This window comes from Notechis scutatus, chromosome 1, assembly GCF_049901735.1.
Source record: "Notechis scutatus isolate UNSWTSFEM ecotype Mainland chromosome 1, rNotScu1.2, whole genome shotgun sequence".
Classification (NCBI taxonomy): Eukaryota; Metazoa; Chordata; class Lepidosauria; order Squamata; family Elapidae; genus Notechis; species Notechis scutatus.
In genome coordinates, this window is record NC_142009.1 from 238,975,595 (window position 1) to 239,000,143 (window position 24,549).

At 36.7% G+C, this 24,549-nt stretch overlaps 1 protein-coding gene across 4 annotated transcripts in view; it reads right to left on the reverse strand.

Annotated features, from left to right (window-relative positions):
• Window positions 1-24,549, reverse strand: part of MOB2 (MOB kinase activator 2) — a 131,013-nt gene that overhangs the window by 19,820 nt on the left and 86,644 nt on the right. Inside the window, exon 1 of one of the 4 annotated variants that reach the window (XM_087950869.1) lies at window positions 18,607-18,842. The exons of the other annotated variants lie outside the window; for them this stretch is intronic. Within the exon in view, the coding sequence (XP_087806995.1) occupies window positions 18,607-18,716 (110 nt within the window). The 5' untranslated portion in view covers window positions 18,717-18,842. Of the gene's footprint in view, window positions 1-18,606; window positions 18,843-24,549 lie in introns of those variants that run through there. 4 annotated transcript variants of the gene reach the window in all.

Sequence of the window (24,549 nt, forward strand, 5' to 3'; positions counted from 1 at the left end):
ATCAATCAATCAGGGAGGTATTTTAAGAAGCAGAGAGTTTGAAATTAAAAATAAACAAAACATGACTGGTTATATAATTAATATTAAAGCTTGCTTATTCAGAATGCATGTAATTTGCTGAGCTATCTGTTTTCAGCTTGACAATGCAATGTAAAGCATCCAAGGGTCGCAACTATTTAGGGCTGGAAGGCACATTTGAAATTTTAGGAACATTCATAAAACACCATCAACCAGCAGGCAAACCACTGATATTGTTCTCTGCTCCCTCTCAACTCTCTAAAAACTGCGTATCATTCCAATTTTCTTTCATCTTCTAGAGAAGAAGTGGGCGCAATTTTAAACAAAGCACTGAGCTTCAGACAGTTATCATTTCTATTTCCAGAGAACGTTTATGTTGATGCTGAAGGTTAATATTCTGCAGCATGCCAACTTGGATTCTGAAGGAAGTATCCATGGGCACAGTAGTGCACATAAGCAACTTATTTGGAGACCTAGGATTTTTTTTTTTAACATGACATCATGCGATATCATGATATCGTATGAGCATCCTGGATGTTAATAAAATATGTTCATTCCACTTTCCTTGAAGATATTTGGGGAAATAACATGTTTGAAAGAGCTGAAAGTGTTTTACAAATGAGCAGAGAGTTCATATTTTGTAATTCTCAAGATCTTCAGTTTGGGGGCTGGCAGCTGTTTGAAATATTGGCTACTTTCAGTTCCTGCAAAATCCTGGCTCCTATTTGTAAACGTAAACGTGCTGGGCAAAACAAGCAAACTATTCATACTAAGATTTTTCACAAATCATTTAGGAACATCTATGCCCGCTTCTGCATCACAAGATATTCTTTCTACCAATACCTGATTAATCTGTAGCCCTTCCACTAAAAATATAGAATACACAGTTAAAGAGGCCAATGAAAAGCCTATTTCATGCAAAGTCTATTTCACGATCCTTAAATGTCAATTAACATTCAATTTATGGGTAGGCTTTTCTTTCTTGGTGGCTCAAAAGTCAGTTTAAATCTCTTACAGTCTCTAGGGAAATAAAACTAACTACTGTAGCTAGGAGAAACAAATGTGAAAACATTTTTTTCTCTCTCTCAAGGAACAACTGATCCAAAAGTTATCCAAACCAAACTTGATAGACAAATCAGAGAAAAGGGAGAGCAAAACAGAAATGAATGCCAGGAAAATGGGTAGGAAATTGTACAACAGATCTCAAGGACACAAACACACCAGCCTAATTCAAATATAGTTGAGAAGAAGCAGTTGGAAAAACTTCACTGTAGCAGAGATTACATAAAGCTTTCTTGGAAGTTCTCTGTCAGCCTCAAGGTTGTTATTTCTGGTGTTCACAAAAGCTCCTATACCAGCTTCTCACTTGGACCAAACTCTCCAAGCACTTGGTCAACTTTCTTTCTTAATTTTATTGTGCTTGTCTCAGAGAAGATGGTCCCTGACAGATGACTTCCAAGCAAATCTCAGTTGTAAGGCTGAGGATGGAAAAAGGGCATATAAAGTTTCTGTGAGATAATCCCAACTACTTCCCATTGTCTTTTGATTTTACTGCATCACTGAATAATTTCTTATATCTAATCAGAGGATGGGATGAGTTCTAAATTCAAAAACAAAAAGACTGCCCATTTCTGTATTAAGGGAAAGAAAATTGCTTCCTGCCTTGCACCTAGTTTGTATGCTTTAACTACTAGGTTCATTCTATTATTTTTATAATCTTATTTTTTTAAGTCTATATGAAAATTCATTTTTCAAAAAGTATTTCAAAATACAATCCCTTATAGTGATATTGTTGTGTCTGAAGAGTCTATGGGTTGAAATGTTTGCAAAGTCAAAATGTTAATGAAGAACTTAATTCCAGTTCACACATCTTTATAAAGTTAATTGTACACAGCTATGATCTCAATAATTACCAACAACTTCTTATAAATAGCAGACCTAAATAGTTATTATAATAAATCTCAACTGTAGTAGTTAATAATTAGGTTCCAAAAACTTTTTCCAAGCATCAGTAATACTTCACTTCCTAGATTAGCATTGACGGCTTTTAAAGTTTGGTGACGTTGAAAACTTGCAAACCAACTTCCAAACACACCTGGTTGAGTTGCACAGATGGATGCACATTATTTTGTATCTGGAAACTATTATCAAGAAATAAAGCTCACACCCATATCCTGTCAATTGTAAAAGTCCCAAGCATAGTTAAATGCCTCTTTATAAGAGTGCATTTTCTTTTACAGTGTATAGAAATTGTAAAGGCAGGATTGAGTACTTAATTCCCTTATATGAGAGGAAGATAGTCCTGTTTTAAATGAACAATCCAGACACATGGACTATATAATTGTATTTTTAACTATAAGTACAAGTACAAAAAATAGCTAACCAGCCAGAAGATGCTACAGAAGAAAATTATAAACATTAGAAATATAAATGTCACCCATATCTTATGAGAATCTTTTAGCCAAATCAAGTAAATTAGAAATGAACTGCTTTCAAGGTCAACTGTACCACTGTAATCAAAATTAAAATTATAAACTGTGTTTAACTAAAACTACATATAGTTTTGTGCTATTATTTGCCAAGAGCTAGGAGCATACACAGATAACAGATAATCAGATTTGGAAGGGATCTTGGAGGTCATCTAGTCTAACCCCTCGCCCAAGCAGGAGACCCTTCACCATTTCTAACAAATGGCAGTCCAATCTCTTCTTGAAAGTTTCAAGTGATGATGCTCCCACAGTAAAGAAGATGACTGATCAGAGGAGGTTAACAGGAGTCTCATTTACCACAGTTCGCTTAGTGACTATTTAAAGTTATAACAGCATTGAAAAAAGAAACTTATGACTGTTTTTCACTCTTACGAACACTGCAGCATCCCCATGATCACATAATCAAAATTCAGGCACTTGGCACATGATTCATATTCATGACAGTTACAGTGTCCCACGGGTCATGTGATCAATTTTTGTGATCTTCTGACAAGCAAAATCACTTAACAACCATATTACTAACTTAACAATTGTGGCAAGAAAGATCAGAAAATGGGGCAAAACTCACTTAACAAAAGACTCAATTAGCAAAAGAAATTGAACCCTAGGGTAAATAGACAGAGTTGTCCAATTTGGGAGAGCATAAAACCAAATAAACCTATGGAGATTATTTTTTCCCCTTTATTCTGCAATGCCCTCTAAGTTCAAGACATATTCAAGGATAAGTAACAAGAAATATTCTTATTTATTGATGTGCTTCAAGAGCCAGTTTGGTGTAGCAGGAAAAGGTATCAGGCTACAAGCTGGGAATCCCTGAGTCCTTATGCCCAAAGCCAGCTAGGTGACTTTGGGCCAGTCATTCTCTCTCACTTACTTTCTCTTACTCAGAAAGTAATGACAAAATCATTCCCCCCAAAATCACTGCCTAGGTAAATGCACAGTTCATGTGATTACCAGAAATCAAGACTGCCTTAAAGGGTGTGTGTATACACACATAAGCAGACTTTAGGTAATGATCAGGAAAGTTACTAGTAATTCTGTACAATCGTAACCTTCCCCAATCTGATGTCCTCCAAGTTTTCCATCATAAATTCTAGTCTGTGTGACTTGTGGTGTGATGTGGCATGACATGGCATGGCATAGTGTAGTATTTATGAGTAAAAATCTGGCTGAGAATATAGTTTTTTATTATTAAGACTAGAGTTAGTGAAGTTTTGAATGACAAGGTAACAATGATGGCTTAGTTACATTCAGTGAGATTTGGAAAATGTCTAACTTGACTCTGCTTATGCGTTATAGCCCCCACTGCACCCAACAAAAGAGAAACAATTATTTCTATAAACATTTATTTTTTTTAAAAAAAAATGCAGTTTGCTCCTGCATATGTTCCCCAGGATCTGCCATGTGCCATTTGTCTTCAAGCAGTGTTCTCTGTCTGTTGACAGGCCCTGGCGCCAACCCAAGGAAGCTTCCAATCTGTCAAGACCATAATTTTTAAAGCAGTTCCAATGAATGCTCTTCCATGGCTTCTGTAGCTTCCGAACATCATGCAAAAGTATGTTATGTTCTCAAACAATTTCCAGAAGTTCCAGAGGCCGTGCAAGAGCATACCCTATTTGAACACGGCCACTGCAATTTCCAAAAAGCACATGAGAATGGGGGGGAGCATGCTTTTCAGAATAACTATCGTCAAGTGTAGATGAATGCTGGGATGTCACCCAAACCATTGTGACATGTCACCTTCGACAGGCATGTTATGGTTTCACCTTTAATGATATATCCCAAAGCTTTACAAATAACCCTGTTTAATTTATTACAAACAGACATGAAGTATTGTTAAAATGACAATCCCAATTTGTAAATTGGTTGGTTACACTGTCTTTGTTAACAGTGTAGATTATTTTTTTATATTCTCCATGCTTGACAAAGCCATAACACCTGATACAATCCAAATTGTTAACACATAATTCAAGGGTATTACTGATTTTTCAACCAATTATGGATATTAAACTAAAATGTGGCAATAGTGGGACAAACTAATATTGTATGAGTAGCTGTCCCTTCACCCATTTCACATTTTTGGCATAGTGAAGTAGATTGCCAATCTTTCTCATATATTCTCTGAGGGTGTACAATAAATGATGAAAAAAAAATCCTTGTTGAAGTTATTCTTTTGAATAACTTCAAAAGAAATATACTTCATATTCTTTATGATTAGTAATCAATTTGTTAAAATGAGATTTTAACTAAGATTGACTTATAGCAATACCCTTTAACTGTTTATACAGAAAGAGAAATTCTAATACAGACAATAATTGGGAAGTTTAGTTGCTACTGCCTCTAGACCAACTTGTGAAATCAAGAAATATTTTAATAATGTACACTGTCATTTGACAATGTTAAGCAATCTAAATTTCTTTTGCAATAATGCAAATGGTTTAAATATTTGACTGGCAATAAACTGATCTAAAGTGTTAATTATATCCACTTATCAGTACTATCATCACTTCAAACAATCTCCCCCCCAAAATGAAGGAATATGGGATAGAGAGTAAAAAGACACAACAGAGTGGTTTGACTAGAGGGCAAGCAAGATATAATTGTGGTTGATCACACCTGTTTAGACTGGATTTGGCTCTTTTGTGTCCATCCAATGAGTTCTTCTCAAGGACCTGGGGTAGGCAGCTGTTGTTTAATAATATGAAACATTATTAAATATTGAAACTAATTTCTGTGAGAAGAATCAGTAGTAATTTTTCAACCTATCCATATATTCCAATGTAAGGGAATATACATAGCCTAGGGTTGAACCGTGGAGTCCTTGATGCTCTCTAAGCTTGGTGCTTGGTACTTTCTAAGTTTGTTTGCAGATGCTTCATTACGCCATGATATTGCCTACTGAGATAGTGAAACTTCTTCAAGCAAACAACCAAGCTCCGTACCACTACTATTTTCTTGGAAGCTCTTGAGCAAGCTCACAGTTAGAGAGCTATAGCATATATTTGGGTAGTTTATTAATATACATGTTGAAAATATAGAGCACACACCCTCAACCTGTATCTCTAGTTCCAAGGCCAGCAGCCTCTCTGCTTCCACAGCAAACTTGATCTCTTCCCCTTCTAATAATGTACACAATACATTCCATTCCTAAGGTACATGCGCAATTTCCTAAAGTCTTCATCAACTGCTCACTCTGTTTTTCACACCACCTGCCTAGACTTTCTTTTATTCTACGCATCCTTAAAGTAAGAAAAAAGCAAGAGTGAAAGTTTCTCTTTCTACCCAAAACAAAAGGACTCAGTGAAATGAAAGTAAAACATTTGATAAAATAGAAAATATTTTGGACATAAAGGAAACAAGAGTCACTGAAAAAGAGCCTGATATTTGAAAAAGTCAGGCGATTAAGAAAAGACTCCAGAGAAGATATGATCTCCTGGTACTATCACTGATATCACGTCCATGAGTTTACAAGAAGCAGTCACTGGCAAACAATCCTGGTGAACTGATGTTCATCAGGTCATGAAGAGTCAGAAGTGACTGAATAATTAAACAACAGGAAACATCTATCCTGTTAACCACAAAATGAAACCATTTTTTCTTACAATAAAGATATGGGACAAAATATTAAGTTAATAGTTGTAAACATTCCACGTAATAAAGTAAATAAAAAGTTCCATATAATAACCCATAGTCATCTACCACAACCCTTCTCTAAGTTCTGGCCAAGTTGTTGTTTTTATTGTGATAAAAAGTAAAAAATAAAAGGAGAGGAAATAGTCATATTATCTGCATTTATTACATTTAAATTAAATATCCAGTCAGGTTTACTATTATCCTGGCACCACCTCTTTCACTCACCTGATCTCCCCCATTTTTGGAGCATATCACTTAAAAGCCAAATCTGTTTGGCTTGAAAAGTTGTACGTTTCTGAAAGCAGTAAAATTACTGATGATTCTAGGTAAGCATTTTAAAGATATTTTTGCTGAAATACTTCAATATCAAAACAGCTGAAGGGATACAGATGCTTTAAAAAAATTGCTCAAAAGGATTTGAACTGGCTAATGTACAGGGAGTCCTGGACGTATGACCACAATTGAGCCCAAAATTTATATTGCTAAGTGAGAAATTTGTTAAGTAAATTTTGCCCCATTTTACGACCATTCTTGCCACAGTTGTTATGTGAATCACTGCAGTTGTTAAGCTAGTAACATGGTTGTGAAGTGAATTTGGCTTCTCCATTGACTTTGCATGTCAGAAAGTCACAAGATGTAATGGCTTCACCCTGGGACACTGTAATCGTCATAAATATGAACTAGTTGCCAAGCATCTGAATTTTGATCATGTGACCATAGGGATGCTGCAACAGCCATAAGTGTGAAAAATAGTCATAAGTCACTTTTTTCAGTGCCACTGTAACTTTGAATGGTCATTAAATGAACTGTGGTAAGTTGAGGACTACCTTTATGGAATAAAAAGCTACAGCAGAACAAATGTTTGGTAAACACCTTGGTTGGGGAAAAGTTTCCTTCAGTATAACTGTCAGCACCTCTGTTTCCTTTGAAAATGCTGTTTGTCTTTCAAGACAAAGATAATCCCATTACCCATAAATTTAAATGCACCAGCTATTTAATTTTTGCTGGCACTTCATCATTCTAATTAGGCAAGCAACAATGAAAAAAATAATGGTTTCCACCCATATTTGCATATTAGTCATTCTTGTACTTGCTTTTTATTTCCTTCAGTCTCCCAGACAGAAACTGGTTATCTATGTCTTGCTATTAAAAAACAAAACTGGTTTTCTAAAAATTCCAGAAACATTCTACTGCATGTACAAGCATGTATTCACTAAGTTTTCCTATTGGGTATTTTGGCAGAAGAAAATACCAGTAGTATTGCTACCAGAAGCAAGACTACATTGTTTTTTTGGTAGGCCAGCTTTATACCAAAGTTTTCTAGTGATAGAGATGAGCGTGCCATTCAGGATTTTCTCTTCAAGGAAAATACCTAAAATATTTTCAATGTGGTACAGTCAGTCAATGTTCCTGAAGGTTCACAAAAGAAAAAGAAAAAAAAAAAGGCATTTTTTTTTTGTCAAGCTGCATAAAGCCAGAAATCATTTTCCAACTTATCTTTTTAGACATGAGCTAATTGTGGGCCCAGTGAAACCGCACTCACAAAAGAAGGTAGTACAAAGAAAAGCAAAACGCATTTTTTTTAACTCACTGGTAGTTTATTTAGGAAGAGAAGGAAGGAAGTGTGTTCTTTCCATGCCAGGGAAAAGGTTTTATTTCATATTCTCACAGCAATACTTTGCCTTAAAAGGCAATCGCTACATTGGCGCCTGATCGGATGGGAAGCCTGGCAAGCTTGTGAAAGAGGCCAAGTACCACAATGTTACTTCATAATCTAGCCTTCTCAGTAAGGAAAAAAAAAGGCTCTTCTGCACCAGGCATGATATTGCACTAATGGTAAGTCTTAAGAATGATTCCAAACATATTTCTGGAATGAAATATATGGAATTAAAGACTCCTGGTCACTTCTCAATAAAAGTCACAAAGAGTCAAGATCTGGAAGAAAAAAACACAAAACAATTTCAGGATGTAGAGGCCAATGCCATTGCCAGGGAACATTGCAAGCAAATGCTAACAAGTAGGTGGGAGTATAAGGGAACACACAATGGTCAACACAACCTTCCTGTGAAAACAAAGGGGGAATAGCACAGTAAAAATACAGGATACAGATGTTTTAAATTAAATTAGTCAAATAAAGATTTTTCCCCAGCTACTACAGTGAAATCTAATCATTTTAATTAAATTTATGTAGTTCTTGTGTCACAGACTTCAGAATACAAGTAAGAGATACAGTTTTGGAATGTTCTTCCACATAAGCAGTCTCTGTAAGTAGAAAACTAGTATATCATGGGTAAAAGATCTAATTAGTTCTTTCCAGTTCTTTCTGTTTTCAGGCAAGCTGTTTTTTACATGCAGTCTAATATGATTTTTACCTAAAACTTCTAGCCCATATTATACTTTCTCATCTTGCTAATTACACTGACGAACAACTGCGTTTAATTAGTCCTCTTCTAATATTTTAAGCATTCCCACTAATGGAAAAAAATAAAAGTAAACTACAAGAATGCCAAACTTTCAAATACAGGAAAATATATCTAGCATTCCAAAAGGTGCGCATATTTTAACATGCCTTCCATCCTTTCTCATACTGAATTGCACTTAACTGAGCCAGAGTTAACACAGAAAAGAGTAGCACATACAGGGTGTAAATATAGGTAGTCCTCAACTTACAACAGTTCATTTGGTGACCATTCAAAGTTACAATGGTATTAAAAAGTGACTTAAGACTGTTTTTCACACTTATGACCATTGCAGTATCCCCGTGGTCATGTGATGAAAATTCAGATGCTTGGCAACTGATTCATATTTATGACGATTACAGTGTCCCAGGATCATGTGATTATCTTTTGCAACCTTCTGATAAGCAAAGTCAGTAGAGAAGCTAGATTCAATTAACAGCCATGTTACTAACTTAGCAAGTGATTCGCTTGCAGTGATTCACTTAACAACTGTGGCAAGAAAGATAATAAAATAGGGCAAAAGTCACTTAATGAACGTCTTGCTTAACAACAGTACCATCTGCCTGTAAATGTGAACTGGTGAGGCTACCAAATAGAGAAAGCAACAGAATATGAAAAGGCTAAAGTGTTCTGGGGCTATAGAATTGAAATGGGCAAGCAGTGATTCACTTAACAACTGTGGCAAGAAAGATAATAAAATAGGGCAAAAGTCACTTAATGAACGTCTTGCTTAACAACAGTACCATCTGCCTGTAAATGTGAACTGGTGAGGCTACCAAATAGAGAAAGCAACAGAATATGAAAAGGCTAAAGTGTTCTGAGGCTATAGAATTGAAATGGGCAAGCATCTAACACATAATATCCCAGATATAACAATAAGAATAAGAAAGCCAAACCAATCTGGATAGTGGGCATGGCAGAACCTGGACATAGAACTTGGAGAAGAGAAAGAACTGGACAAAATTACAAAATACAAAAAATAGCAAATACAAGTAAGAATGAATGTGGCAAAAGAAAGCAAAGACAGTATCAATAGCGATAGGCACCTTGGGCACAATCCTAAAACATCTGAAGCAACTCTTGAACATTATATCAGCACTGACAAAAACACTACCTGTCACTTGCAAAAAGCATCTTTACTTGGAACAGTTTACACCTTGTGACAATAGCTTAATATTATTAAACAGCAATATCTGTTTATTCCAGATGCTTGAGAAGGACTGATTAAGTGAATAAAAATACCTAATCCAATCTAAATATCTGGCTGATTGTGCTGCCAACCATAATAATGTAACTTGTTACATACGGGCTCTTATGTTAGAAGATGCAAAATGAAGGCAAAGCCTGCTTAACATTCAAACTAACAAGTTAGTCTTTACCAACGTATCATCTTTTGGACTACAACTTCTATCATCCTTGGGAAATACTGCTAATAGTCTGGATTAACGGTTACTGGAATGCTCTGGAAACAAGATGGGAAAGACATGAACACAAAATATACTATTGTGCAAGTATTAGCAGGGAAATAATTCACTTTTATTTTAATGCAAAAGAACTAATTTATACCACCTCAAGAGATTTACATCCCATTGCCATTTCTCACTAAGCATGCTGCCCATATGCTGATCAATAGCTACATATTAATGAAGATAGAAGCAGATGCCAATACCTATTTTCCATTATGAAGGGCTACAGTTGGTCCCTATTGAAAGACAATAACGCTTTAAGGATCCCCCTTTATTCTGCACTGAAACACATTCTACTTTTTAAAATCATACATAGGTTGCCAGCCAGAGGATTGTGCACAAGAGCCAATGAGCTGTTTACAAGAACTTAGGGTGTCAAGCAAATGTTTAAAGCGAGATACCATACAGCATATTTCAGAAATAGAAAATGAAAAAGAAAACTATTCTGCCTCTGAAAAAGTGGGAAAAGATGGCTATACCGTCTAGGTATTGATAAACTTACTCATCTTTTAACTTACTTTCCTTTTCCCTTAAAGTAGTAACTACAACTATTATCAAATGGCAATAAATTGCTGGCCATTTTGCATTTATTTTTATGCATAATTCAGCCAAAACAAGCCCACTTAGGTTTGCACATTTGCTTATCCAAACTATATTAAATACACCATGATTGAATCAGGCAGCAAATTTTATTGGCTTTAAAAATGAGTTGAGAAATCGTACAAGATGTTTTAAATCCAAAGATTTGTCCTGTCTTAAACAAATAAAAACTTATTGGCTGTGATAATTTATGTAATAGGTTATAATATTTTAAATATCTGAATAGGTATATATTTTAAAAAATGCCATTCTGTAGACTAGTCCAATATGGTGATACCATTTACTTTAGCTGTGGTGTAACAAAAGTTCATACACTGGTCAATTGCAAACAGTAAAACTTCGCAACTGGAAAGAGTGAGACTAATCATATTAAAACAGGATGTATGTTATCCTTTTGTTCATAATTGCAACAAAAATCTACAGACCCAATACCATGAGGATGCTACAGTATGATGCAGATGACCAAAAAATGACCCTCTTCACTTATTACTAATCCCTGTTCCATCCAAGACAGCTCAGCTTCTCAGAATGTATGTTCTCTGTTCCACAGTCTTCTACAGAGTAAATATTTTCAACACGGCACAACATGTCAGCTGAGATCAGCCATCTTATTGTTTAAATTCCCTGGAGTGAAAGAACAAGTAATAGGCCTGTCTTTAGCTGAAACTTGCCTGGTCTTGCCAGAAAAGCCAACTAGGGATGGAAAGAGCTCCAAACTGAAGCAAATTGGTTTGTTTTATGAGAGCAGAGCAAATTCAGACATTTTCCACATCTCCCCACCACATCTGGTCTCATTCACCTTGTGACTATAGCAACAGGACTCTTCTATGTTGGCCTTTTGGCATTTGTATACTGAAGCCAATATATGAAAAAACTGCTGGAAGCATATGGATATTCGAGTTAACCATCTGTCAATATTTATTCCGTTACTAGATAAGACTAGCAACCTATTATCAAACAACACCTGAAAGTGAAGTTGGCCATAGGCTTGATAGGACTGGCATTCAAAGCAGAAGGAGCCTTGAATTTTCTGACAGGATGACTGACAAGGCAATACTGTTTCCTTAGATTCAATCCATTCTATTAAACAGTATGCTGTTTCATTTTATCAATATATATTATCTTTCCGGACATACTATAAAATATTTTAAAAACTGGTTTGCCTTAAGGATTTGCAAGCTTACACAATTCTTAGAAATATAAGGAATTTCATTGAAAGTATTTTGATAATTTAAAAGTAAAGATAAAATTTCCTTCAAGTCGAGCTCCATGTTGATGCAATTTTCTTGGCAGCAATGCGGAAGAAGGATGATATAGTTTTCTTCTGTGACATTTTATCAACATACTGTTCTACCCTGTAGCTAAAATATTCCTCGAAGAGCTCCCGTCCAAGTGCCTGACTCTGCTTATTTTTTAAGCCCAAGTAAGGGGAGCCAGGGAAATGCCATCTGCTGATAAGGTTGCAAAAACTTAAATTTATTGTTCACTTTCATTCTCTTTCAGAACTTACAACATTCTGTTTTGTTATTCCATGGCAATGTAAACAGCCCTCATTTTTATTCTAGTTAAATTCTAATACTTCAGAAACAAGAGATCGAGAAAAATTCAAATTATTGAACTTAAAGATTAAAAAAAACATTATTTTCATAAATATAACCTAAATGATGAATTATGAAATTAATGATGTACAGAGAGTTAAAACTAAAGTAAAATTACTATACCAAAAACAGAAATAAAAAAATCTAATGCAACTCCCTGGCTTATTCAGTTTCAGTTTCCTGGTGTTCAGCTTCTTCAAGTTTCCAAAGTTCATGAAAGGCTACAGGGAATATGCTGGCCCTGACTTTTTTCCACTCTATCTCTCACTCTCTCTCCATAAAATTATCTGGGAATATGGGTTGTTAGTCTGAGCCTAGTGTGCAGCATACATACTGCATTCACAACAATCTCTCTCTCTCTCTCTCTCTCTCTCTGTGTGTGTGTGTGTGTGTGTGTGTGTATGACTACCCATCTCAAATGCATGAAACTGGTTACCAGAGGTGGTATTCAGCAGGTTCTGACTAGTTCTGGAGAACCGGTAGCAGAAATTTTGAGGAGCCCAGAGAACCAGCAAATACCACCTCTGACTGCAGATTTTACAGTATCCTTCCCTTGCCACACCCACCAAGCCACACCCACAGAACTGGTAGTAAAAAAAATTGAATCCCATCACTGCTGGGTACCTAATAATACTTAAAAACAGCATAAAACATAAAACAATAAAAAGACAACAGTATGCACATAAACCACAACAGAAATCAGTAAGAGCCATTGCAGGCTTCAAATCCTCCCAGACCCTCATGCCCAGAGATAAAACAATGTCTTTCAAGCTTTGTGAAAGGTTGACAGAATCAAGACCATGCTAACTCTGGGTGAATTGTCTTCTAAAGAGTGAGAAAACCCTCTTTTGGGGCCCCACACTTCTTAATAGACAAAATCTGGAATATAACTGTCCTACCGGACCAATGAGATTGGCAGATGCAATTGGGAAGAGTGGTGCCTCAAAAACTGTATTAGAGGCATTTCCTATAATTACAAAGACATTTTACATTTTAAACCACAACCTATTATTGGAAAGCTAAATTTTGCTAGACTGTTAGCTTTACGTTTCCCCACGAAGTTGATGTAGAGAGACTCACTGGAAAACAGTATAAGAAAAATTGTTTTGTCAGTATCAAAGTGCTTCCCTAATTAATAACTCCTCATAATCTTTTAAAAATGCAATTAGTTTTAAAAGAGTAATAGTTACGAAGAATTTTCACAAAATATTTTTGTTAAATTAGAAACTATGAAAATTACTATTTTCGAGGGCAGTTCTATCTTTTCTGCCTCACTTTTCAAAAATTAAATCAAGACTAATTTCTGAATCAGAACAAAGTCCATGTATTACTTCAAATCAATATTATTGGATATTGATTCCAATATTTTTGAGAATGCTGTATTTCTATGTGTGTATTCTTCAAAGAATTTTTGAAGCATCAAATAATACTTCTACAAATTTATACCTGAATCATTTAGCTACAACAAATATAGCATTTTAGAGTGAAATCTCCAGGTTACTCTGTAAAATAACCACATTGGGCCAGTATTTTTTGACACTCATCAGGGCAGCAAAAGGTCAGAACTCCGAACAGTATGATTTAAAAAGTTTACTATTTCATTTGCATTAGTATTATATACACATGGTATAAGATAACATTAATACATACCTGTGTTTATTACTTTTATATATATTTTATAAAACGATTAAAGCACTAAGACCTGAATATACTTGCAAAAACTTTAAGTGGCTTTCTAAGGCACTGAAATTGTAAGGTTAGAGAAGGGGTAGCTAATCTTTCAATAATCATGACCACACAATCTTTTTGTGGCATTATTCTATTCATTAAGCTTTGATGGAGTCAATGACATCACTCAAGTGGACAAATTTCCAGAAATATTTTTGCATGCAAGGAGGGTTGTTCATTTTATTATTCATTCATTTGTTTTTAAAGAGGCTTATTATACTATACCTTTTTATTCATTATGAAAAATCAATTTATCTTCAGTGAACTATCAAATTTTGGATATCCCCCCCCCCCCCACCAAGCAGTTCTAAGATGTACAAAAAGGGATTGGGTAGTCAGTAGTTTATCATGCCTTCCATTCTAGTAGTCCACAAATTTTCTTTCTTTGTAAAAAAAAAAAAGAGGAATCAGAGGAATCACAAGCAAGCCATGATGTAGACAAAAACAAATACACTTTTGTGGCATTATTTAATAAGTTCATAGATGAGCTTCCCGAAGCAAAATATGTAATTTAATCATAAAATATACATCCATCCATCATGCACAACTATTACATAAACTTTGCTGAAACTTTTTTCATCAGTTTAAATAAATGTTACCTTTCTACCAATTTTCTACCAGTGAGGTAAGTACTACTTGATGTATTTCTAATAAGAGGCAATTGAATTTTAACTTGGAAAGATTAAAAGATGCAGAATTCCAGTTGCAGACAATAATTTGCTCTGTCAAATGTTTTGGTTGCTGAACTATTTTGGGCAAATGGAAAGTTTGAGAAAAGAACAGAACATGATAAAAATAGTTCAGACAACTCCCAAATTACATTTTGGCCACTGATCTGCTCTTTTTTTTAAAAAAAAAAAATACTGTTTAAGCAAGTTTCTATATTATTAGTTTTCTAGCAGTGTTAATCAGTAAATCAAACTGGGAAAGAGAGCTTTTTATTTAAGCTTCTTACTATGTGAATGAGAAATTAGATGTTCCATTAGAAATAAAATTTAACATATTCCTTAAACAAAGATTTGTTATAATCTTAAATTGCTACATCAAATTACTATAAAATTGATTGTGGCCTGGACATAACTACCCAGCAGGATTGCTAATGCTGTCATATTATTTCTAATTTTCTATTGTGGGAAAAAGTTCTAGGAGGCAGAAGTTGCATTCATTAAAAATGTTATTATATCAAGAACAAAGCTAGACATGTAACTAAATAGATACGGAATAACAACTTGCTTGTAATTTATTTCAAGCATAGTATTTCATCTGCTCTAATCTATACTAATTATTTAATCAATGCAGCAGACTTCGGCAATTTAATATTTCATAAAATCCCATAAGACTCTGCAACTGAATAATGTAATGGACAGCCACAATATCAGAGAAATAACCTGTTTCAGTACTATACTATTTACAGCTACTTAACATTCAATAAAAGGTGGTTCAAAGCTACAGGTTCAAAAAATGACTTATTTTAGTTAACTATTTCAGATATAAATGGCTTGGCTTCCTCCCCTGAGTTATTGGCATCCACCTCAATTCTGTTTCCTACTTTTTATTCTGAATCAATCTAGGTGAAAAAAATGTCCTAGTAATAGTGGATAAATATAAATACTGGGATGGAGACGTTTTTAACTGCATAAAAAAATAACTCTGAATACTCTTGATCTCTCCTCCCTAATTCTCTTAGCAAACGCTTTAACAAAGGCAACTTATTCCAACTTTTATATAATTAATGTGTGGTTGTTCTATTTAAGTTGGCCTATTTTCAAACTCAGAAGTCTATTCTGTGATGACAATTTAATGGAACCTCAAAAAGAAACAATATGATAATTATTAAATCAACATATCTACATTTTAAAAATTATTTTGAATTTTACTGGCAGAGACTATCTACCATTATTGACACTCATAGTCAAAACTATTTCCTTCCAGGTAATAGACATGTTGTCTGAGAATCTTGTGAATCGTCTATGACACATCTGGATGGAATCAGATTATAAAATATTAACCAATTCTATTTATGCATTTATTCTTTGGGGTCCATATATGTTTGTTTCCTTGTGCCCCTTTTCTAATACTTTGATTACTGTCTATTTGCTCTAACAGAACTCTTAAACATTTGTACCATCAATGCTGCTAATTCATTATTCCAAGCACTGCAAAGAAATCTGCAAAAAATTGTCTCTTTCTGATCTTACTGGTATCTTATTTGAGTATCTGAGCACATTTGAAATTGCAGTTTGTAATTTGTTCCATTGCCTGTTTAAAAAGCCAAATGAACTAAAGAAATTCTCCACATTTTTTCTTTGATTTAATCATACGCATTGCTTAAGGCTACAGAAACACACACAAACACAAATTCTATATCAAGAGCACTCAAATTCGGTGATTCAAAAAAGTTGAATTCAGTTACTTATATAAATTAAATCCCATAAGCACATTTTCAAGATTCCCTCATTCTTGGATTTTATTCTGTCAAGAGAAGACAGTCTACAAGGGGTTGAAAACTTGCTGCTGATTACCCTGTTTTCCCTCTGACTTCCAAGATTTCACAACAAAACCTCATGTTTTTACATATATCTTAGCAAACACAAGAGCTGGAAGCTTTTTTGCTATTGATTCATTTGCTCTTCTTGTTTTGCTATGATGTTTGCCTCATTTTGAATTATGCCATTTTTCTTACGCATCTCAGAATACCAAATTCCTAAATATTGAACGGGAAAGAAAGAAAAAGAAAAATCAAACATCTCTTTTTTATAATGTACTGGAATATGTATTTTCTAGGCCAAGGTTCTCTTAATGAACCTGTAACACACATGGAAACTTTAGGTGTCTGGTAGTTAAAAAGGATACAATGACTGTATGATGCTATCATCTTTTCCTTCTTTTTTAATTGGAGTTTGATTCGGCAAAAAAAAAAAAAAAAAAGGCAGCCCACACTATCAGGCTAACCACAACTCCACCCCAGAACAGAGTCATTGCATCTAGCTCCCTGTAAGATGATCATATTCTGTGCCAAGCCATTAATGTTATATTCACAATTATGGTGCCTTTTATAACTGTCAAGTTTGCTATTTTTTCCATTTGCCACGTCATAGCTACTATGTGTAAAAGTCAGGGTCGGTCACTTTCATACAGAAAGTAATGCAGCTGGTGACAATTAAAAAATTATGATTTGTAGGAAAATATGTTAATTTCAACTTACTGACATGGATTAAAAATATGTTTATTATAAATCCATGTCCTTTCCATGGATAAATACCATAAACAGGGCAGGAAAGAATCAGCATTTTTAAAAAAATGTTAACTTCTAAAACACAGAGATGATATAATTATGAATGTATATTTGATTTTCTAAGCCACATTTATTAGCATTGTTCCAGAGCAACTTGTGTATACATTTTAGCCAAATTTACAAAGTTGGAGTTATAGTTTTGCCATGTAAATTCCTCAGTTATCAATCAAAGAAGACTACAGGTTGAAATAGAAAGTGGAGGAGGAGGAAGAGGAGTACTGTAGCTTTACAGACATTACTGTTGTGTACTGAATCTCAGAATAGCAATAAAGCAAATTAGAAGCTGCCTGCTGCTTCAGAAATCCAGGTCCAAAGAAATTATCCAGTTACCCCAAAAAGCCTTACTATAAGAGTCATCTTCATAGTGTCACGTGGCAATCACAGTAGCCATACCCTCTCCCCAACACACAGAAACACACAAATAGACACACACAGAGATGACATTCTAACTAACAATTCACACCGATTGACATAAAAGCAGCCTACTCAAACCTGACCAAAACAAGATTTCTTACAATAAAAAACTACCACTCAATAAATAACACTATGTCTAAAAATACATTAGCATTTGATTTAAGTAAGATTTATTCCTGCTGAAAAGTATTTTCTATTTTATGTGTACAAAAAACTTTCTTTATAATCACAATGGGCAAGTACATTCTCCCAACTTTCTATGAATACATATTTTCACATATTTTCAGCATGTTTTATCATTTCATCTCTTTTACTTTTTTGGGTATATAAGTTCTGTTCCAAAAATCTGTTTTTGGCTATACTATACATTTATAAATAAAAACATTAGAAATAAAAGTCTTTAGGAAAGACTTAACAGTCAATTTTCAAAAATAAGACACTGCATGCAACAGAACTTACTTTAGAAAGGATTAACTGTGATATGAACATGTCAATTTATTTCTCTCATTTCATGTTAGTGGCATCTGTAAACGGAGTATTTAAACATCAGCATGCTTGAAAGGTAAGTTCCACTTTTGATTCTGAATGCTAAATAACAGAAAACATTTGGGACAAATTCAAGCCATTTAAACTAATGTCATCTTTACTAAACTTATTTCTCCTAAATGTGAGGCATTAACTAATTTTTTTTTAAAAAAAACTTTCTTGCAACTTATTTCTTCGAGGTATCAAGACTGCATTCCTGCCCTCTTAATCTGCTCCCCCCCTTAGTCTGATTCAATCAATGGTGGTTTTATCATTAAGTATCAAAAAGGGGCAGATTATCCCACAAATTAATTAGTACCACATATACTGCAGAATAAGACAGTGATATATATAAGAAAAAAATGTATAAACCGTGTTTACCTTAATACTTTTCCTACTGCTTGTAGAACCATTTTGCAACTTATTCCAGTTTTGGGAGTTTGAGAAAGTACAGGTCTTTCACTGCTGTGGTTACAATGATCCCCAACCATGTTCAAAAGAGACAGAAAGAGAAGTGGGGAGAGGGGTGTTGTGGTGATGAGACAGAAAGAGAACTGGAAGCTGTTAGTACTGATCTTGATAGCTCACCCTCTCTTTCCTATCCTCCTCAAAAAACTAGTCCAACTACATTCACCGAGTTCATAGCTTGCTTCACTCTAACCCTTCCTCCTTCCTTGCTTCAGCCAATAAGAAAGCAGCAATGGAACAGGAAAAAAAAAAACCACCCTCAGCTAGAAAAGGCAAACAGCTGCTCCTTTTTACAAATTCTTCAGTAAAAGCCAAGCCTGGGAAGTCAATGCCAATAAGGAAGCATCTGAATTAGTTTTTTCAGGCTGGCGCCGGCTGTAAAACAAGACAAGAAAAGTAGTGTGGGGAATAAGCAAGCTTCTTTCAAGCGTCCAGTTTGGACTGCAGTTTTATTAGGGACGGTGCATGGATAGAGAAGAGGGAAGTGCTTTAATTTATAGCATATTAAAAAAAAACAGAGCTGAACAAACAAGTGAAAATATTTCATGATTTTTCCATCTAAATCTTTACTCTTCCAAAACACCAATTAGCCTTTTCCAATTTGTCTTTTATAATTAAGAAGCTCAATCTGATTTTTAACTTAGTAGCTAATATAGTCACCAATCCTTCTTTTCACAGTTGCATTGCCTCTCTCTCTCTCTCTCTCTCTCTCTCCCCCTCCCTCCCCCTCTCACACACACAGATAGACAGACAGACAGAGAGTGCTTAGCATGAAACTACACTAGCCTAAATGTTACATGCCAAGTGTTCTGGCACAAGAAGGCTTCAGTTAAGATCTGACTGATATTAGTCAACAATCATGCTATTCACTGTTTCTTAAATCACTAAAGCCTATCAACAGTGATAGACTATAAATACTTGAGGTACTGCAGGAAAGAAGATACAGATCAAGCATCATATCTCTGTCTCAAATGCAAAGAGCTGCTTTTGTAATAGCAGTGAATGACTAATTTAACACTGGAAGGTATTTTATAACTATGCTCCATTATGGTTTTAATTCATTTAACTCCTGTATTGGGTTCGTCTTTGTCATGTGTATCAGGCTTTCGCCTATATATATATATATATAGATATATATAATGAAAATTACCTAGTTACAGTATAAAGGCAGTCAATAGTAATGACCTGATCTTGTTATATGCATGTTTCTTATTTTTTATGGTTATTTTAAGATGTGTTTAACTGCCCAGAGTCATATTTGCAAGATGGGTTGCTATATAAATTTGATAAATAAAATAAAAATAAATGAATAAAATAATGTCCAATTTTTTGGAGGGGAGGTTGAAATAGTTTATAGAATTAGTTTATGAAAGAAACTAAATAGATTTTTTTTCCAGATATACTTCACCTCCCATTGGAATGCAAATATGTTTTTTGTAATGTACATTAAAATAAACTGAAGGAGATAAATTGTGCAATTTGTCTAATAAAATTACATACCAGTATACCAGTGGTCCCCAATCTTTCTGGCTCTGCAGACCAGCACCAGTGGAGTGGTGGTGGTTTTGTATGTACATTTACCGCTTGCACAAATACAGCTCTGAATGTTTGCTCAGCGGCCCAGCAGTGGGCTGAAGACCAGGGTTAGGAAACCCTGCAGTAAAGCAAATGTCTACACTCTCATTTTCCACTTCAATCTTATGGTCAAATGGTCTCACGAGAAAGGGCGTTGGTTCTTACCTGATATGCCCATTCTCTGGGAGCTGTGAAGATCATCCAGGTCAGGGTTGTACTTCCGTCTGCCATTCAATAGGCTGAGCAAAGAACTGAGGACACTCCCCCTTGCTGCTTGTCCCCAGTTTTGGCGAAGTCGAAGTTGTAGATTACTCCGCTGTGCTCTTTGCTTGCTCATCGTGCTTGACCAGGAACAGACCCAGATGGTCATCTGGGTGGGGCTGGATGCTCTTCACAGTTCCCAGAGAATGGGTGCATCGGGTAAGAACCAAGGCCCTTTCTCCAATGAACTGTTCCAAGCATCCAGGTCAGGAACATACCCAAGCTGGCGTGTCCTTATGGGAGGGCCTCCATCTGTTTTGGAGTCTCCCTCACTGTGTGAACCCTTTGCAGGACATGTTTTCCAAAGGCAGGTTCTGCTGATGCAAAAACATCCAGTTTGTAATGTTGTATGAAGGGCAACAGTGAAGACCACGTTGCCGCTCTTCAAATTTCTGTGATAGAGAAATTTACACAATACACAAATTTCTTGTGTCGCCCAAGCCGCTGATATGGCTGCACTCATGGTGGAGTGTGCCGTGATCCCTCTGGGCACCGGTAATGTCTGGAGTTCATATATCTTTGCAATAGTGGCTCTGAGCATCTGCCATCGTTGAAGCTGTAACTTTCCTCCCTAGGGTGGAGGGTTGAAATGAGACAAATAGGGCCTCTGCCTTCATGTGGGTGACAGTCCTATTGATATAAATGTGGAGAGCCCTATGCACATCTAGAGAATACCATTGTCTCTCTAATGCATGAGCCGGTCTAGGGCAGAAGTTGGGAAGAATCAACTCCTGTGCTCGGTGGAAAGAAGTATGGACCTTGGGTATAAAGGTCGGGTCTATACAAAGAACCACCCTATCCAAGTGGAAGACACAAAGGACTTCCCTCATCGAGAGAGCCGCTAGCTCAGATATTCTCCTGGCAGGGGTTATAGCTACCAGGAAAACCACCTTATAGGTTAGAAGGTGGAGACTGATAACCCTCAAAGGTTCAAAGGGTGGTTTGATGAGCGCTGTAAGAACCTTATTCAGATCCCAGGTGGGGTATCTATGGACCACAGGAGGTCTTAAGTTATTGGCCCCACATAGGAAGCTATATTCTTGGATGGTGAGCAAGAGATTGGACTCCATCACAGGAGAGGACTGAGGGTAGGGCTGCTACATGCCTACACAGTGTATTGGGAGAAAGGCAATTATCTAATCCCTCTTAGAGAAAGTCTACAACATTTGCCACCAATGCTGAGGCAGGGTCTAACTTATTTTTGTTGCACCACCTGCAAAAGATCTTCCATGTGGCATTATATGCGGATCATGGATGGACGTCACTTGTCATTGTATTGATTACAACGCCCAGGTGCAAAAGTCGAGTGGTAGATGTTACATGGCTTTTGTCCAGGTTGACTGAAAAACCGTGGTCCTGAAGGACCCAGAGAGTGATTTGTAGATATGTCTCCGCCTGCAGGCGAGATGAGGGCTGTATTAATATGTCATCTAAATAGCATTGTAGACAAATTGGTATGCTCCGTAGATGTGCTGTTAGGACCACCAGCACCTTTGTGAAAGTATGCTTCGGTCAGGTCCACTGAGATCAAGACGTATCCCTGCCTAAGATTTAGAAGAATAGATTGCAGGGAACACATTTTGAATCTCCTGTATACTAGGGAGTGGTTCAGATGTTTCAGGTCTAGAATCGCTCTCCACCCACCCACCCCGAACTCTTTGCAATCGCCACTGGTTCATCAACTGTTGGTGCCTGAAGCGACCCAGACAGTTCGTGAGCCAGATTGTAAAATTTCCTATCGTACCCCATGGGATTGGGATAGGAGCCTGTAGAAGCCTACTGCTGCTTGAACCTATCTACGAACATCTTTGAAACTGGTATGACTTTTGTCTCTGCGATAGGTTCAGAAAAAATTAAATTCTCTGACTCCCCCTCCTTCAAGACAGCCTCTGATGGAATGGACAGATGTGATCTTTTTTGCTTTGAACAACAAGGACTTGAAAAGCTGCAGACAGAACAGCCCCGTGAATGTAGGCTGTCCTCTGACATGTCTTTATCAAGTTGGGCCTCTGTCTGCGACAGGAAGGAATCAGTGTTGTCTGATGAGACAGAAGAATAAAGGTCTTGGCCCTCCAACTGTTCCCCAATGAGTTGCATGGGGTGAGGTTGTGGTTGAAATTGATTTAAATGCCCTATAGGGTGCATAGGTTGGGGTGGTACCTGGAAGTCAGGTGGATTAGCCTTGAGTTGCATAGGTTGAGACTGCCCTTGATGATGGATAGGTCCTGACATCCGAGACCTCATCTGGTAGGTCTGTTGCACACCCTCGGCAATGCCCTGCCTGATCTCCTCTGACATCCAGAATTGCACAGAAGGGGGAATGTCCAGAGGAGACCATTGTTCTACACAGAGCCCCGCTGCAGTTGGTGTGAAGGTGGCCTCCAGTACCAGTCTGGGCCTCTTGTTTTGGTAAGTGTGACCCCCTGTTGGCATGGCTACAGGGTACACTGAGTTGGTCATGTTGCCGGTATCTGGTCCCAGGGCCTGAGAAACGCAGGTCTCAGGTGATCCTGTTGATGACCAACATAGGGCCCTCAAGTTGTTACCACCTCTGGCAGTGACCAAAAAATCCAAAGGTGGGACTAACATGGGCCTAGGAGAAGATATTGCAATTGCTGGGGAGGCTGATTGCCGGTTTTTCTCCGCCTCTCTCAGGCTCCTCTCCAGGTGCTTCTCCAGTGCTTTCTGGTGGTGTTTTTCATATTTTTTCACTGCCTTGGAAGTTTTCTTGGTCCACGAGGTCTTAGAATTGTTTCATGTCATCGTTCAGGCTGATATTCTGGATCCTGACTCACTGGAACAATCCGAGCCTTCCTCCTCCATTGTACGCCCGAATTACAGGTGTGTTTACTGTGAAAATATTTGTTGGGGTACAGATATTTGCCCACCAGGGAGTCTGCACTGGAATGCAGGCAGTGACTCCTATTAATATGAGCCAGGGCCTGGTAGGTATTCAAATTTTTAAAAAATCGCAATTTTTTTTGTTCCCCAAAAAATATTTTTTGGGGAGATGTAAAATTAAAATAAAATTCCAAAAAATCGACAAGAATGGTAAATGGAGAATGACCTGTCCTAGCTGATGGGGGAAAATTTTGATGAACCCTTTAGCTCATAGCTCACTGAGAAGGTGATCTTTTGTATCAAAAAACAGTATAAGAGCGCAGGCTGACAATGGCGTAGGCGCAAATTGTAAACTGCCCTCATGGTGCCAGATAAGAACCTTTGTTAAAGAATAATTCCAGAGGCTAGTAAAGCTTCTGTATGCCTTGGTAAAAAAACGAATGATGCACTTTGCAATCGGGCTTTTTCCCAAAGCAGAGCTGTTGGGGTTAAAGACCAGTTTTTAAAATGAAGGCACCTTAGTCATTCTTTTGAAATTTGGTGGGAAAGAAAAAGAAAAAACACAGATTCAAAATGGCACCAGCTGCTTAAACTGCCAGCATGCAATTCAAACTGTATGGGCAGTTTCTTTGGGAGCCCCAGTGTGGGCGTGTGGAATAAAGATTATTCTTTCGGCGCTCGCTAGCACCAAGGAGCAAAGACACTTCTTTCACTCAGGTCAGTCTAGCTGTTAAGCCTCTTGCAATCACGAGGTTGCAGCAGTGGAATTGAGTTCCCGTTCTTTGCGCCGCTGCAGTCCTTATAAGGACCTGCTGCAACCGACGAAAAGCTGATAATGGCCGTCGGTTGTCAGCGGTTTAGAAGGAAAAAAAGGCATAGAAATAAGACCTTTCAAATCCTGAAGGCTTGTCAATGAATTAATAGCAGCTTTCCATTGACTCCTGGTGAGGAATGTACTTCTAGCTCAAACGACCGGCTGAGCTAAAACTGGGAACAAGCAGCAAGGGGGAGTGTCCTCGGATTGCTCAGCCTATTGAATGGTAGACAAAAGTACAACCCTGATCTGGATGTTCGGAACAGCTCATTGGAGAATTAAAGAACATACTGCCAATAAAGATATCCTTTACTGTATCTTTAATCCTAGAACATTTTATTTAAATACTTTTACAGCAACTTTTT